We start from the raw sequence: 17,606 nt of genomic DNA on the forward strand, positions 1-17,606 counted from the left end.
ACGTCTGCTATCTGCTTTCAGATTGATGATTGATCTCCAAGGTTATTCCTCTTTTTTTACTTTTATTTTATTTCATTGTAGAATCAATTCTCGGCAACGACCAGCAGGGCGGCCGTGCGGCACATGCATACGGGTGCCGGTCTCATCCCTGACAATTTTGCCTTCAATTCCCCTACCTCTTCATATCTTAAATCATTACTGAAGCAGATTGAAGACTTAAGTGCCAGCTTAAATGAAAAATTAAAGAAAATGTACAAAGTAATTGCAACGCAAACACTGACTTAATCAGTTTTAACACGAAAAGATGCCAACGGAATAAGAAAAGAAGCGGGCTGCTAGGGTGGAGAAAAGAAGAGCTGCTCAGGAAGTACACGAATGATAAACGTACAGAAAAAGAGGATGAAAACTAGGAATGCTCATGTCAAGTGTATTTATTGCACATTCTCGTGCAGTGTGCCGTTACTGGTAGAACTATATTTCATTGTTTCTGTACTAGTTACAATATTGCATTTTGTGCACCAATGTATTTTTTTACACAACTAAAAATTAATCAAGTCAATTAGATGGACTATTCATCTAAAATGTAGGTGTTAAAAATAACCACAAGAACTCTTGAGAGAAATTTGCTAGTATTTTTTAAAAAGAAACTTTATACCACAGCAAATAATTTAATTACAGTGGTATTGTTGTTTAAGTTTTTGTTGTTTAGTACAGTAAATTAAATGTTTTGTAGCATGGAGGCATAGTGTTTAGCGCTGCAGCCTCATGAATCCCACATCTGATGAGCTTGTTTAATAGGCCTCCAATGAATGTGTGACATGGATACTGCAGCCTGTAGATGCTTTATCTCGGGTTTCGTCCTGCCTTGTGCCAGGTCCTTTTCAGGACTGACCAAGGGACCTCAGACCCTGTATTGAAAAAAGCAGGACTGAGAAACTTAAGTGTTTGCTCAGTGATACTCTGAATTCAGTGGTGCATATTAAACTAGAAATCTGGTGGTTCGCAGTTTGTTTTCTTAGCCACTAGATCACATTTCCCAGTTCGTGAGATGACCATCAGGTAGGAGTTTTAGATGCTGTATTTTATAATAAAATATATATTGTATATCGTCCTGAATTGAGATGCTGGTGGTTCTTGTCAGGGCTGTGTAGAGTTCCATATCAAACTCCAAGTTTGTCCAGAAATGAACAAGACTCTTCCAGAGTTAGTCACTAACTTACACCAGAGTGCTACATTGACATAAGCAGTTTAGAAGAGGAAAACGTATGCATGACATGGCATTCAGGTGCATTTGGAGAATCAGTTACCTCATCAAAGTCAGCTGTCTCATGTTTGTTTATAACATTTTTGTAATAAAGAGTCATATAAACAAGTAGCAATAGAGCACGATTACATGCATTAGTAGATTACAGTATATGGAATACATGCTTTTTAACAATACAATGTCACGTAAGTAAAAACGTAGCCCAAAAGAAGGTTATGGTGGCTGAGTAGCTTTCATAGACAGCAGAGTCCAAATCAGTTGATGTCCTGTCGTTATTTGAGGGTTGTGGAGTGACTGTGACTAATTGTAATTCAGATTTCTTAAACATGACATTTTGAAAGACCTACTCAATGGAGAGTTGAAATCTCTGAAGTCTTAACATAAACAACAACATTTATTTATATTACAAACTTTTATACAAATGGTGTAGCTCAAATTGTTTTACAAGATGAAGAAAGAAAAATTTATATGAAACAAAAATAAGATTAGGCAATACTAAGTAACAAAGAATAAAGTAAGGTCAAATGGCCAAGAAGACAGAGGAGGAAAAAAACACTCCAGATATGCTGAAGAAAATTCTTTGCTGCTTCGGACTTTGACATAGATAATTTCTGGAACTTTGCTGATAAATTAAAACAAATTAGTGTCAGGGAAATGTTGAATGCATGGATGATGCATCTGTAAGGTGGTTTTCTCTTTGATTACAATTGCTCTGTCTGCTTTTAATTTTTGTATTTTAGTTTTGTTAATAATCTGTTTCATCTATTGTTCTGTGTCCTTAAGTGTTTAGAAAGGTGCCTACAAATAAATAAAATGTATTATTATTATTTAGTATAACATACTGTAAGTACTGAGTGATGTTTATCATAATTTCTTTCTTCTGTTATTCTACATAAATAACTTTTTTCTCTTTTTTCAAACAGCAGGAGATGCGAGCTGTGTATAACTTGCTCATGCCTCCTCCAGCATTTCACTAACGTGTATTGACTATATGTGTTATCAGGAGTGGACATCAAACTAGTAAAAGCGGAAAACATACAAAATATCAAAAGTGAAGTGACCTATCCCAAGCTAATTTTGAAACTGTAAACTATTATGTAATTGAAGTTGCATAGAAAGCTTCTCTTAGATAGGTGAATCTGAGAACTTTTCTAAGATTTTCAATGGGGGAATCAAATCTCCAAACTTTTTACAACACACTATATTTGAAATATCTCAATGAAAATTAAGTTTCCTGAATCGATATCCTTGAAGAAGAAGTGTGCTAAACATATGCCAAATTTGTCTAATGAGAGTCATGTTTTTTCATGCTGACAGACAGACAGACAGAGAGAAATGGCAATCATGTTATGTGAACACACCTAAACAGGGGTGAATGAATAATATGCAATATCTATGAGTATTTGACTCAAAGATCTGCATGATACACGAGCAGCAGCATTTTCCTGCAAGGTACATTTGAGAGGGTGGATAAAGGTGGTTATCATGTAGAGGTGCCAGTTAAAATATTCTCAAACTTGAAGTGCTTCCTACATTGGTTCCATGTTCTGAGTGAATGAAGGACAATTGGGTTGTTACTATATTGACAATAGCTTGTATTTACTGGTTTACAAAGCAAGGAATATAAAGAAGTACTGCGGGATATCTTTTCTATTGCGGACCAAGCTAGTGTGTGTTCATCTATTTGTATTAATGTCTAGGTTTTTATAGCTTGTATATTTGCTGCCCAGAACAACAATTTAGGTTGTTGTAGGGTCACCCTTTGGATGTGTGGATATTTTGAAATCCAAATAAGTGAAGTTATGATTGAATCTAATTTCTTAAAAAATGATTTGTTGATGTATATGGGGATGTTTTGAAATAGAAACAGCTTAGGAAGGATATTCATCTTGATAGTGTTCATTTTCTCTGCTAAAGTAAGAGGAAGGGTAGACCATCTATGCACATTTTGTTTAAGTTTTACCAAGCAGACATCAAAATTTTGTTGAAACAGAGCTTTATGTTTACTTTGATGTTTACCCCCAGGTATTTAAACTGCTGTACAATGATAAAAGGGGGCGTGTCCAATCTAATGTTGTTTGTTAGAGAATTCACTGGAAAAAGCACACTTTTCTTCAAATTTATTTTGAGTCCAGATATCTTTTGAAATTCTGCTAGTGCAGTTAGGGCTGCAGGCATAGAATTTTGTGGGTCTGATGTATACAGTACCATATAATTTGCATACCATATCATTTGCATATGGTGTTATTTTTTTATTTAAGTCCTTCTCTGAAAGTCTGCTATATCTCTGATGCATCTCGAAAGTGAACAGCCAATGGCTCAAAGGCGATTGCAAATAGCAGTGCTGACAAGGGGAATCTAGTTTGATGTAGTCTGAAATAATGTTGTTACACAAACTGAGGTTTCTGGACCGGTATACAGCAGTTTGATCCATGCACAGATGTTCGGGCCAAACCCAAATTTATGCAATATGGTGAAAAAGTAGTCCCATTCAACCATATCAAATACTTTTTCTTTATACGTCTGTTTTTGTGATTACTGAAATTGCACTGTAAGCTTCCTGCTTGTGTCGAGCTAAAATTAACCTTCTCTCTGTGTTCTTAGTAGTGATGTATGATTTATAAATGAGTTGTTCCGTTTCTTTTGTTGCAAAGAGGTTGAGTTCTGATTGCAAAGCCTGTTTTCCTAAAAAGTGCCTCATTTGAAGACATGGCATGTTCTTGATCTATTCAATTTTAGCTTTTTATTTTCTCTCTGTGCCAAGTCTTTTGCTCTCTCCCCAAAACCATGATGCTGGTTTAAAATGCACGGACTGAAGAAATTGGGGGACGGGTGTTATAGGAAGAAACCCTGTGGGTGTAGCCTTTGCAGCACATGATTTTGTAGGTATTCACGATGCTACACTTTTTAACAAGTTGTATTTCAAGTTGCGTGTTGTTGTTTAAGAATCGTGTCTGGTACCATGGGACTAGGTTAACATGCGTACACCCCATAGCATTACAAAACAAACACTATCCTGTTACAAGTGAGCACTAAGGCCTGTACATGTTCACACAATGAAGGAGGATTCATCTGAACATATCAAGTCTGTTCATCTATCATTCTTACCAATATTCTGTTATATGATGCTTAACAAGTGTGCCGCATCTCTGCTTTGTAATATTCTTGATTAAACTTTCTGATGATGGGACACATCAAGGCATAGTCTGATGTGACCTAGAGATTTTCATGTGATTAACCTGTCGAATGCAATAGTCAGAATAAGCATGAGTTGACTATTTGGACCTGACCAGTGATCTGTGATGATATCCTTCCCTCCAGGTTCCTTGCTAGCACCACAGAGGCTGTTGCTTGGGAGCCTCTGTACATTAAGACATCATTGAATGCTCCCCAACAATTAGACAAAAATCACTGACATGTCGGCCTCTAGAAATTTTAGTTATGATTGAAGGCAGCAAGGTGTGATCAACATTTTTACGTTAGACCTTGTGCAAGCTGTAGTGTGAATTCCATCATTAACTCAGAAATCAACAGTGGAATTTGATTTTTTGTCCATTATTTGCCAGAGAGGATTCAGCTTTTTTGAACAAAGGATAGACACGATAAATAATTAGTAATGAAATAAATTTTATTTTATACAACAGTTGAACAATACAGAACTTTACATATCCACAGTAATGGGTAGTCTAAAACACGTAGTAATATTCTAAGTATGAATGTGCTGCTGTTACATTTAGAGCACCATTGTAAAATGGGGTACAGAGCAAGTTGGTGGTGATTGTGGTGGTATAAGGGGTTTACAAAATCCTAAAGCTCTCTAAGAAAAATCACCCCTCACCACCACCAGAGCCAAACCTGTGTCCTTGTTCAATTGGAAGATCACCTTGTTTCGCAGGTAAACGAACACAGATTGTCACAAAGCTCTCTTCTAAGCACTTCGTTTTTTTTTTTGTTTTTTTCTACAGTAACCACTTGTCTTCTAAAACCCATCAAGACATTCACAATGCATCTTTTCATACAAATTAATGAAAAGCAGAAACTTATTTCCTGCAATCAAGTATCAAACATGTGGCGAGTTGTACAAGAGGCTGTTAATAAGGAGGAAACTACTACTGTATATATAAAATATATAGAATTAGTGAATAACTGACACCACAAATGCACTCATTAGGAGTTCTAATGAATCACTGCAATTTGAAATACAATGAAAGATGAAACAAGGAAAAAAATATCCACAAACATATTTTATTCCTCATTGGAAAGATGCAGAAACGAATTAAAACCACATTAAATTATGTCTACTTCCAGTTTTCATTCCAGGTAGTGTAATACTGGGTTTATTCCAGAGACGAGAAATGATGATACCTGATTGGGGAGGGGGAAAAAAAACCAAAAGATATAGTGCAGTTCGCCAAAACAGAATGGGTTTTTTTTTAAACAGTCCTTACGCCAAGTCAGTCTGACAGCATCACAGAGCATGTGTAATTATAGTCAGTCTCCGAGGATAAGAAATATACATTCAGGGTCGTTATTTAGAGGCCACTCGCATTTATTATTGGTTTAACTTTTCGTGGCTATAGCATACAAGCAGATGGACTTGCAACTAAAATAAATGTTGTGAAACGCTATGCAAGTTTCATATTGGGTCCCCATCACTGGAATGGCCAATTTTGTAAAAAATAGTATTTGTGTGTGTGTGTGTATGTTTTTGTTATATATAAATAAAATGATGCAGGCTTCAATGAGCTCTCCTGAGACACCATTAGCCAAAATTGGCTTCCAGCAGCACAAAATGTTAGAAGACATATCCTCCCGTGTAATGGAGCATTGTGAGTCAAGGTAAAGATTTGTGGTGGGACTGGCTATCAGATTTGTCAGAACTGAATGCACAAAACCATTGGAAGTGCCAAATAACTAAAACACAAATCAAGGTGGCTATTCTAGAATAAGCTCAACCTCTACAAAGATGTGTGTGTTCCATCAGTAGGAATCCATGTTAACCAGTTGGGTGATTTGTATTTCTTGGCAGACTAATGGAGGAATAATCCAATAATGTATAAGTTCTGTGGGCTTCATTTATAATCTGTCCAATACAGGGAAGCTTGATATGAATTAAATCAATTAACAATTTGCCAGTCTCCAACCCTCAGAACAGATTAAACCCACTCTGTTAAATTTTTCACAGGACAAAAGTGGAAATGTGGGGTGTTATTACATCATCCATCCATCCATTTTCCAACCCGCTGAATCCGAACACAGGGTCATGGGGGTCTGCTGGAGCCAATCCCAGCCAACACAGGGCACAAGGCAGGAACCAATCCCAGGCAGGGTGCCAACCCACCGCAGGACACAAACAAACACACCCACACACCAAGCACACACTAGGGCCAATTTAGAATCGCCAATCCACCTAACTTGCATGTCTTTGGACTGTGGGAGGAAACCGGAGCACCCGGAGGAAACCCACGCAGACACGGGGAGAACATGCAAACTCCACGCAGGGAGGACCCGGGAAGTGAACCCAGGTCCCCAGGTCTCCCAACTGCGAGGCAGCAGCGCTACCCACTGCGCCACCGTGCCGCCATTATTACATCATTCCAAACTTTAAATCAATGGGATGTGTAGGTCAAGGCCTTGAAACAAAATTCTAGCCTAGGAATGTCAGCTTGAGGAAAGTTAGGGTAGGGAAAGGGGAGACACAAATTATGATTTTTAATTTAAGGTATGCTTGACCCAACCAGGGGTTTTTATCTTTTAAAAATGATCCAAATCCATAACACCCCTCTTAGAAAAAAAGTACATGGAATGGTAGATCCAGTTAAGGAAAGGCCTTTTTTACATTCTATCTTCAGACAGGAACAGCAATCTATTCTTATTCTCATTTGCAAAAGATTAATCCATTATCAGTACTGGAAAGGGTATAATGCTGAACAAGAGAACATAAATGAAACCTTAACCTTTATTGCTTTCATTTGAAAGGAGAGAGACAGAGAGAGAATAGAGACAGCAAGAAAAAAATTGCACTTCATAGAAGACCTAATGGACTTAGCTGCTCTGTTGATTTCAAACAGAATGCTTGCAGGAATTCTAGGCAAGTAGGACCATTGAATCAGGGGTTCTGGGACGATATAGTATCAAGTGCCTTATCCATGGATGGTCCTAATTCTGTGCAAGCCCTAATGATATGCAGGCTTTTTATCCTTTGACACATCAGCCTCTCGCATACAACTTCTTGCGAGGTTAGTGGAACAAAACCTTAAGATAATTGTTTTAGTCTACTGCAATTCACACTGACTTCCTAAAGGACGTTTTCCCCCATTTTTAAAGGCATGGAGAGTTGGCAGCAGGGGCTGTTCATGGCAGCTTGGACAAGCTCATGATTCACCACACCTGGTGAGCAGGGACAGGACACTAAAAATATTCTCTTTGAAATTTGTCCAATCCATAATATTTAACAACCTGGGATGCTTTCCCATTTGCAGAAGACTAAAAACAAAGATTGTAACACAGGCCATGTTCATGGGCACCAAGAAAAAGAAGCTTTTGAGCATGCAATGCCAAGGATGGAGTTCACAGAAATAAACTCTAATATTACAAATAAATAAATAAAAAGGCTCCACTAAACTCCATATTCAAAATAGTTAATTTCCAACAAATATGAATGCATCTTTACCAAGAATATTATAAGCAGCACTGTTTTGAGAGTGCCTTTCTTTTATAAAGGCAATAATTATGTCTAGTTCAATATAAATACACATATAAAATAAACATAAAGCCCATGACACAATTTGATGACAACAATACAGTATTTTAAGAACAATTTTTTCCCCCGATATTAACTTGGGTAGATTCAAATAAACAAGTTTTTTCTTCCTGGGAATTGTACAATATGTGTATATTAAGGTGAATCTCAGATGCACAACAGTTCATCAATATTCAAGTTTAAGGAAATTAAAAAGAACGAACTTTGCTTTATAAGTACTGTTTCCAGAGACATTTAAGCTCGATTGGTGAAAAAGTTGCAAAAGTTGCATCATCATTTTCTTTAATGGATACATTTTCTGAAGATGGCAGAGCTCAAACATTGAACATTCAGGCATAAAAAGAAAGGCACAGCAACAAAAAGGAAATAAATGGGAGGAAAATGAGCAAAATTTTCCTGAGACTCTTCATCTGAGACTAAAAATACACAACATACTGAGGGGTGTGTGAATAAATCCAACATTTAGGTTAATGCCTATTTCATAATGCATATTTGATATCAAATGTAGATCTGTGTCCAAGAATTCACATGCAGTAGTATCTTTCACCTTTTCAAAATCCAAGTGCCACAGCAATTCAGGTTTCAAAGACTATGTTTAACTCAAGCAGGATTACTGTTGTTGGGCCAATCTGCTGCTTGATATTTGTAACTCAACAGTAAATCGGCATAAGACGTGTGAACCAAAAAGAAAATTTTAAAAAATGGTCAGTTACTAAACATCAGTAAGCTTGATTATGCATATGTATAATGGAAGCCAGAAATAAATGATGAAGCTATATGACAGTCTCATTCATATTGAACAGTACGGCAAGTGCCATGTGCCAGAAGAAGACTGGTCAAAAAGTTGATATACAAGTGGTAGCCATCAAAGTGAAGGCTTGGCATTGTTTTTGGAAATCTGAGTGCCAAGGAAGTGACAAGGCAAGAGAGTCTACTGCACACCATAACCACTCTGTCACATTAGACTTAAGGTCCAAGGGGTATAAAATAGAAAAGTGATCAAAAGGGCCAGAAAAGACTTATCTCAATTCACCAGACTGGAGTCTAAAATCATGAGCTGGGTAATCAAAACAAAAACAAAAAGTAAACTCAAGTCTCATAACAAAAATATTTACTCTATATATGATTTGAATGTTTAGTAACTTCTGGAAAAAAATATGTTGTATATGCATGAGGTAGCATTGCAATTAACCAAAAAAAATATTACTACTAAACTTTTGCTTCTAGCTACTAACCTCAAAGGACAGAAGTGTGTGTAGCTACAAAGAGATTGTATTTGTTCAAAAAACAGTGAAACATTTACTATTAGATCAAAGTAAAGAAGCAAGCCTACTAAAGGCATCTTGCTGTTTATAATGTTCATAACAGCTGCACAGGTGTCAAAAGCAGAAAGGGGTCATCAGGAAGAGGCTCTTATTTTGTTTTCCCACACATGCCAGCAAGTGCTTCCTTCAGTGAAAGCTTTTAGGAGTCTCTGGCCGGGACCTGAATTTATGGCTAGAAACAAGGTGAAGCCAGACCTCCTGTCCAACTGATTCCAGTAAGACAAGCAAAAAAGTTCTAGAATATGTATTTTAAACTTAATAAACCCCTTCTCTGCCCACCCACCATACAAACACACAGCACAGAAATAGCTTCCACAGACTATGTTAAAGTCCCTCAATTTAGAGACCCCTTTCCTTGCTTATCTCTCTGAAGATAGATCTCGCAATAACAAGTAAAAACAGACATATCTCTAAAGTGAAAGAGACATGAAGCAAAGTGCAAATGCGCCAGGATGCACTGACCCAAGCCAGGGGAACACACCAAGAACCCATCTTTGTATTATTTTTGAACATATTAATAGCAGCACTAAAAGATGGGGAAATCATATTTAAACACTCAACCAATCTGGATACTCTTTTAGGCAAATAGTCTCATCAAAATTTATCCCTCATTTGATCTTTACTCTTGTAGATCATCCAGGCCTGTGCTATATTTTAAAATAAACAAAAAACACATAAAACTCCCCCAACCCCCTATAAAGTCTAAAACTCATCTATAAGAAGTATTTGCAGTGCATGCAAGTCAGGAAGACAAACATATCTTGGGATTTAAAGAAACTAGTGTTTCTTAGCCTGAATGAAATGGGGAAACTTTGCAAAAAGATGGCTAAAAAAATTGTAGAGAAATCTTGAGAGGTTAAATTCGTATACGTTTGTGATACTTAGCTCATTGACAAAGTAAAGCAGTAAAACTAAATTCAAGTGGACCCTTAAAAGGATTAAGATGACAAGTCTTAGAATGACACTGGCTGCACTGAGTAAGGATGCAAAAGGAAGGGGAAAGCTTTAGTACACAAAGTGTTTTTGTTTTTCTATCTGTTAGAGTTAGGGCCAGCTTAATCAGCTGCAGTTTGTTTTAAATATTTAATTCTCTCTCTGGAATTCACATTTAATTTTTAAATTTCTCTTTGCAGAACTGAGACCACAGTTTACTTCTCTGATGCACACCTTCTTGCATAATGTCTTTGTGTGCTTTTAAGTGAGCTAAGACTTGTTAATATCTCATTGTTTGTCCTAACCTAATGCAAGCTAAATTTAAAAGTATACATAAAATTGATTATCCAAACCTGTCTAATCCACTGTGGGGTAGTGGACAGCAATAGGCAATTCCAACACTATTGAGAGCATGGCAACATGAAGTTGTGCCTTGAAAAGCACTTACTAATCACGTTTTTTTTCTACATTTATTCAATAGATGTAATGTCTGCTGACAATTGTGCAGTCTGCCCTTTGTTGCTTTTGGCAACTGGACCGAATGCAGTAAATAGGGTAAGTGAACCCTAACTTAGCACCTTGTTAAACTTGTCAATGGCAAACTAATTGCATAAGAGCTGGTGCCCTGCCTGGGGTTTGTTTCCTGCCTTGCGCCCTGTGTTGGCTGGGATTGGCTCAAGTAGACCCCCGTGACCCTGTAGTTAGGATATAGCAGGTTGGATGATGGATGGACCTCAAAAATTTAAAATTATGTTTTTGTTAATAATTGAAATCTATTTTCTAAGCCTATCCCAGCACCAACCAACAGATGCAAGGAAAGGAGACAATTGTGGATGGCACATGTATACAGACAGCACTCATCCTCTCTTGTACAGTGCCAATTTACAACTGCTAAAGTAACTTAATAAGCATATCTTTGGGATGTGGGAAGAAACCATGCAGGCAGGGGGTGAACATGCAAACTCCACACAGACAGTGACCAGGCCAGAATGTGAACCTGTGTTTCTAGAGCTGTGAGGCACCAGCACTAAAAATCACAACAACACTATGCTGCCCATCAAGAAAAAAAATTAAAACACAGACACATAGTATTCATTCATTTACATATGTGTATGGTACAAATATATTTAAGCAAATATAATAACAGCACTTCACACACAAATAGCTGTTCTCCATCATACCCAAAAAATATGCCCTGTCATTTTAAGAATATTTTAATACTTTTTACAAAGCCTTCTTTCTCTCCTGGGCAACATTAAACACCGGCATCCCTTTCTTCATTAAACTCCTCAGCATTGACAAAGGTTTCAATAAGTTCAACTCATTAAAAGATACAAAGAAAAATTATTTTTATATAATCTATAAACTTGGTTTATTAGAACACTAAAAAACAAACTGTAATACAAGTGTAATCTAACTGAACATTTTATTTTTTAAAGACTTAACATATACTGGTAATAAGACCACCCTATATATTTATATATATATAAATATATAATTTTTTTTTCTTTAAACAGACACACACGCACGCTCGCGCACACACCTTAAAAATAACAAAAATGCTACATTTTGCTGAAATAATAAATAATGCAGTGAAGTGCACCTGAGTGTTGGAGGGTTGTATGCTGAAGGACAGAAATGGTGTTACATTTCATTACAGCTGCTTCTCTCTTCAACACCTACAGCCCCCAGGGTAGATTAATAAGTTTGTCTAAATAAGGCTTTAAGTGCTTCTAAAAGTGTTTCTTTATGGAATGTGTTCAAATGCTTTGTCATTTACATCCAACCCTCACCCTGGTTTTCATAGGAAATTATTTTTTAAAATAAAATTCAAAATACTTAATGTCTTTAAGTGAGGGGGAACAAAAAAAGAGATTGGCTTGACTAGTTAGCAGCAAACAAACTGCAAGATCTATCTTCAAAGAGAGTTTAGGACTGCTTGAATTTTTTTCCCTTCCTGGTGCTTTTCATTCCAGCACACTAATAAAGTTTTAATCAAATAAAGCACATGAAACATAATGATAAGAGAAAGGGTCAAAGAAAGTGAGTGAAACAAAAATGAAAAGTAATGAACAATATACATTGGTGGTATTTTATGTCAGCCAAGGGGATAGGAGAATGATAAAAGCTGCAACCTTCTCTATTCTTTAAAAACAAAAAGTTGCACAAAGAAGAAAAAGTGATAGGCAGGCACATGGCCAGCTGTCTATCGGAACCAGCAGAAGATGGTCCACTTCAGCAATTGTCATTTGAATGACACATTTCCTGAAGCCACCGTATCCTGGGAGGTAGGGGAAGGGGGACAGATCTGAGTGGATGAAGGTGACTGGTGGCCATTTTTCCCCCTTTCCCTATTATAGGCTACAGCCCAGGGTCTTGAGGGCCATGGAGTGCTGTTGAAGTTTGAGTCTCTTGAGGCTGGCACTGGAATAACCCTCATCACTACAGCTACTCCGGAGGCTGCCTCGCTCGTCTGAGTCACTAATGCTGCTATTGCTCCACTCCAGATCACCCATCAGGTAGTCTGTGCTTTCCACGTCTACATCCACATCAATCTCCTCTGTAAGAGACAAAATAGGATTGGGTTAAGTACACAGGTTTGTACCAAGAGAGGATTAAGTGAAAAAATAAAACTCAAATGCTTAGGTTCAGTGTTTACTATATATTATATAACCTACTGTATATCCTAAACAAGAACTGTTAAATTTAAGCCATAAATAAATATTTTATATATATATATACATACACACACACACACATATACATATAGCGCAGAGTCTTTTCAGATTAACTCTACATAGCTTATTTATTCTTACCTTGATCCGAGTCAGACTTTTCAGAGGAGACAGCTGAACCCATGCTATCCATTCGTACCCGATCTACCCCGAGCTGCTCCAATCTCCGCCTTAAGTGCCGCTGTTCTCTTTGGAGCTGGTCTATCTGGTGCTGTGCTCGTTTATCACTTTCTTCTAATTTCTGGAACAAAAGCCAAGATAATGCTTCAAAACACACATCCATAAATTGAAAAAAAGAGCCAAAAACCTACTCCTTGCTGCTTTTATGCCAGTTGTTGCCTTATTAAACATATTACAAAAATAATGTAACAAATAAAATGTTACACTTTTACACAAAATTCTTCCTGATGGATTTAGCCTACGAGATTCAAATCTCATACCCAGTTGTTGTATGTTTCTTTCCGCATCGTCAAAGATGTGTGTGTGTGTGTGTTGAGACTTATCAAGTTGCTAAATTGACCTTGTGCAAATTTGGGCATGTGCATAAGTAAACCTATGCATAAACTGGCAGCCTGTTGCAGGTGTTCTGCCTTACACCTGGTTGCCTTTCCTTTTTGCTCCCTTGCTCCTGATTTCCCAGGTTCTATTTTTGCAGGTTAACTAATGAGTTGTGTACATTATGTAATCAGCTATTTGTTACACTGTGGTCATTCTCCACAATGCTTTGGCTTTTATGGCATCCAGTGGACTATGATCTGCAGTGTTGCCCTCTGACAGGGTGGGATTCTTACTGTTAGTCATAACTGTACTGTATTCATTTAATCCATTTAGAGAAGGTAGAATTTATAATGTGGGTTGACCCACATCACAAAGATTGAAACATTTTATGGATACAAGTGAGGAAAATTGAAAGTTATGAATGCAGTAAAACAATCTGCAGCAAAATGTACAAGTTTGGATTATTCTTAAACATACCATAAATGAAAATCTTAACTGGATTACCTTGACTGGTCAAAATATGCAAACGGATAAGAGAGATTGGGAGCATGCGTTGATAGTGCATTGCTGCACCCACCACACCACCTGGATTGGGACCAGAGTGCAGCGGGTGACACCTCAGCACCACACTGGAAGAGTGTGAGGTGTTTTTTTTTTTTTTTAAACAGTGGCTGGAGTGTCAATTCTGCCACAAACCCCCAAGTTGTCCCTGCAAATTGGAGGAACTGCTTGCAAGGTTGGATGCAGATTAACGTCATACCCAGGATGATGCAATTGCAGGTTAAGGGCCTTGCTCATGGGCTCAACGGAGTATAGTCACTTCTGGCATTTATGGGTAAGTGTCTGTAAAGGTTTTGTGAAGTGGATTTATGAATATCTTTAATTTTACATGTCTTATCAAACCCATGGAAAAAAAAAGATCTGCATAATAAAACAAGATCCATTTGAGATAAGACTTCTCACAATTTGCATTAATTATCACATTCTGGAAATTTAGAAACTTATGACATAATTTTACACCTTTTGAAGTAGATCCTAGAATACTGTGTGAGCAACATGACTCCTTCCAGGCGGGAGCCGAGTATACACAAGGAAGAGGCTCACCTTAATGTGCACTTTTGCTTTCATCAGCAAACTGAGAGTGGTATGTCGATTGGAATCTGGTCCGAGTGGCACCAGTGATTTCAGTCTTTCCAAGCATAATCGTAAATGGGCACGCCTAAGAGAAACAATTACATTTTTTATAATCAAAATTAAGCAAACTACAAGTTTCAAGTAACCAGCTGTTCAGCATCTTAAAACCAGTGACATTTGTTTACTGTACAGAATAAATATACTTCAAAAGTGTTTCAGTACTTAACGCAATAATTAAAAGCACTTAATATTTATTAGAAGCACTGTATCAATTATAAAGGACAGGTTAAAATGAATCAACACTTTCTACTGCATCAAATTTAGCTTTTCTTAATACAGTATATTGGTGTACACCTGAACATACTCGGTTGCTTTGTTTCTTTTCTTTTCACAAAAATGTTCCTATGGTAATACATTCCATTTAATGCTCTATCCCCTCATTCATTAAGCTTTCAAACCAGCTTTCATCTCTGTTTGGAAGGTCAGTCTGGCACAAGGCATGGTCACAGAACCAGTCTAGAATTGCCAATTTAACTAAAACTAATATTTATGAGACAAAATCAGAGTCCAAAGAATAGACATTCATGTTCAAAATCAAACCAAGGTTCAAGCACTCCATGCCATCCTCACAAATTCACAAAAACTCCTACTGCGGATGTAAAATTTTGAAAGCTTTAAGAAAAATACTTCTTTCAGAAATATTCTATTTAAATAGGATATAAATCAAATTCTGAAGGACAATTATGAAAAATAAGGATAATAAAACAAATCTTTATAATCTGGAATAAATTACCACATCAAGTAGTTTAACTGAATTACTGAAGTAGATGAGATTCTGGGTCATCTTGTTAATCAAACAAACCAAATGAGCTATTTTTTTTTTAAATAAAATGAAATATGTTCTCATATGAATTATTAATGAATTGGCCACCATATACATAATTGATTTTCACACCTGCTAGCCTGTTTTTAGGTCACAGGAACTGTGTACATTCTCAAATGTAAGATGGGAGAAATAAGCACATTGCTTTCCGATTTGGAGGACTTTCAAACTTACTAAGACAAATGATAATCTGGTAACTGTTTTAATTCCAAATTCTAAGCATTCAAAAAACAGTTTTATAGTATATCATTCTAGGTCAATGAATAAAACAAAGCTCTAAAATAAATGCTGAGTCCTAGCATCTTACTAATATTGTACATCAGAATGTTAACACAATTTACTTTTATGATTTAAAAAAAAAAAAAAAAAAACTAAACACACCTACACAATTACAATAACATTTTCCTTTGCCTTGACACAGTGTTAGACATGTTTGCATGCAGTCATATCACTAAAAAGTGACCACAACAGAGACAAGACAGATCACATAATTATGAGTCAGAAGTGGAAAACGTTTCAAAGTCTGTTCACTGTGAATGTGAGCCGTCAAATAACTTTGCAAAGGACTTCAAGAAATGATTGCTTAAGTTGCTATTTTTATATTGCATCACAGGAGATTTAGCCAGAATATACCATGTGACTACACCAAGCACTTCATCAAGTCAGATGATTTAATTTACATTAGGAGTTTATTCCTCAAGACCGTGAGTGACCGGTCACCCCCAGCTGCATGTTTCACAAGCAAAAATAAATCGGTCAGTGCTAAAATCAATATTATAAGAATATAGAATGAGAATGGTTTTGATTAGTCAGGTTAAAATATTAAAACTATATTAAAAAATATATTTCTCTTTTGATCCTGCGCCAAGTGGAGGAGTTCAAGTATCTCGGGGTCTTGTTCACGAGTGAGGGAAGAATGGAGCGTGAGATCGACAGGCGGATTGGTGCGGCATCCGCAGTAATGCGGCGCTGCATCGGTCTGTCGTGGAGAAAAAGGAGCTGAGCCGCAAGGCAAAGCTCTCAATTTACCAGTCGATCTATGTTCCTACCCTCACCTATGGTCATGAGCTATGGGTAGTGACCGAAAGAACGAGATCGCGAATACAAGCGGCTGAAATGAGTTTCCTCCGCAGGGTGTCTGGGCTTTCCCTTAAAGATAGGGTGAGAAGCTCAATCATCTGGGAGGGGCTCAGAGTAGAGCCGCTGCTCCTCCGCATCAAGAGGAGTCAGATGAGGTGGCTCGGGCATCTGATCAGGATGCCTCCTGGACGCCTCCCTGGTGAGGTGTTCCGGGCACGTCTAACTGGGAGGAGGCCCCGGGGAAGACCCAGGACATGCTGGAGGGACTATGTCTCTCGACTGGCCTGGGAACGCCTTGGGATTCTCCCGGAAGAGCCAGAAGAAGTGGCCGGGGAGAGGGAAGTCTGGGCATCTCTGCTCAAGCTGCTGCCCCCGCGACCCGACCTCGGATAAGCGGGAGACAATGGATGGATGGATGGATCTGCAAAGTGGTAGTATGAGGAATTTAACAAACTGGACAACCCTGCTCTCAACAATAGTGGAAAGCTTGTGCTGGGCAAACTCCAGACCACTGTAGCTAGCTAAGGGATATATAATACTGTTACTGTGTCAGAGTTTCCCTCTGGGTCTTCTCCCAGTTGGAAATATCAAGTAAACTGCATGCTGAAGCCAACTCAACTTGCTTGCTCCTTTCAATCTGTAGAAGCAGCAGTTCCACTTCAAGGTCCTCACATAGTCCTGTGATTCTTATCATACTATGGACAGTTTAAGCCAATCAATTCTGCAAGAAAATCTCATTTTGGCAGGCTGTACAAATTTATCTGGTCACTGCCTACAGCGTGTAATATCCTGCTGAAGTCAAGATTTCTTCACAATACTGTACACGTGACAATATGATTATTACTACTACAGCTATATATGCTAGTTTTCATTCGTCCTTACCAATAGTGCCGGTGGGGGGAGGGAGGGTACTAAGAGCTCCTCCTAAAGCAGATGGGTCTCAGCAGGAGGCCCATTAGTTCATACAGTATACTGCTTACTTCTACCTTAT

The 17,606-nt window shown here is 37.6% G+C and overlaps 1 protein-coding gene across 1 annotated transcript in view; it reads right to left on the reverse strand.

Moving 5' to 3' along the window:
• Positions 1 to 4,871: 4,871 nt before the first annotated feature.
• The window catches only part of mxd1 (MAX dimerization protein 1), a 69,432-nt gene continuing 56,697 nt past the window's right edge, over positions 4,872 to 17,606 (reverse strand). Inside the window, exons 4-7 of the mRNA XM_051928852.1 lie at positions 14,623 to 14,737; positions 13,102 to 13,261; positions 11,019 to 12,845; positions 4,872 to 10,902 (exon numbers count right to left, since the gene is read on the reverse strand). Coding sequence (XP_051784812.1) covers positions 12,640 to 12,845; positions 13,102 to 13,261; positions 14,623 to 14,737 — 481 coding nt within the window. The 3' untranslated portion in view covers positions 4,872 to 10,902; positions 11,019 to 12,639. The remainder of the gene's footprint in view (positions 10,903 to 11,018; positions 12,846 to 13,101; positions 13,262 to 14,622; positions 14,738 to 17,606) is intronic.

The sequence above is a fragment of the Erpetoichthys calabaricus genome, chromosome 1, assembly GCF_900747795.2.
Source record: "Erpetoichthys calabaricus chromosome 1, fErpCal1.3, whole genome shotgun sequence".
Classification (NCBI taxonomy): domain Eukaryota; kingdom Metazoa; phylum Chordata; class Cladistia; order Polypteriformes; family Polypteridae; genus Erpetoichthys; species Erpetoichthys calabaricus.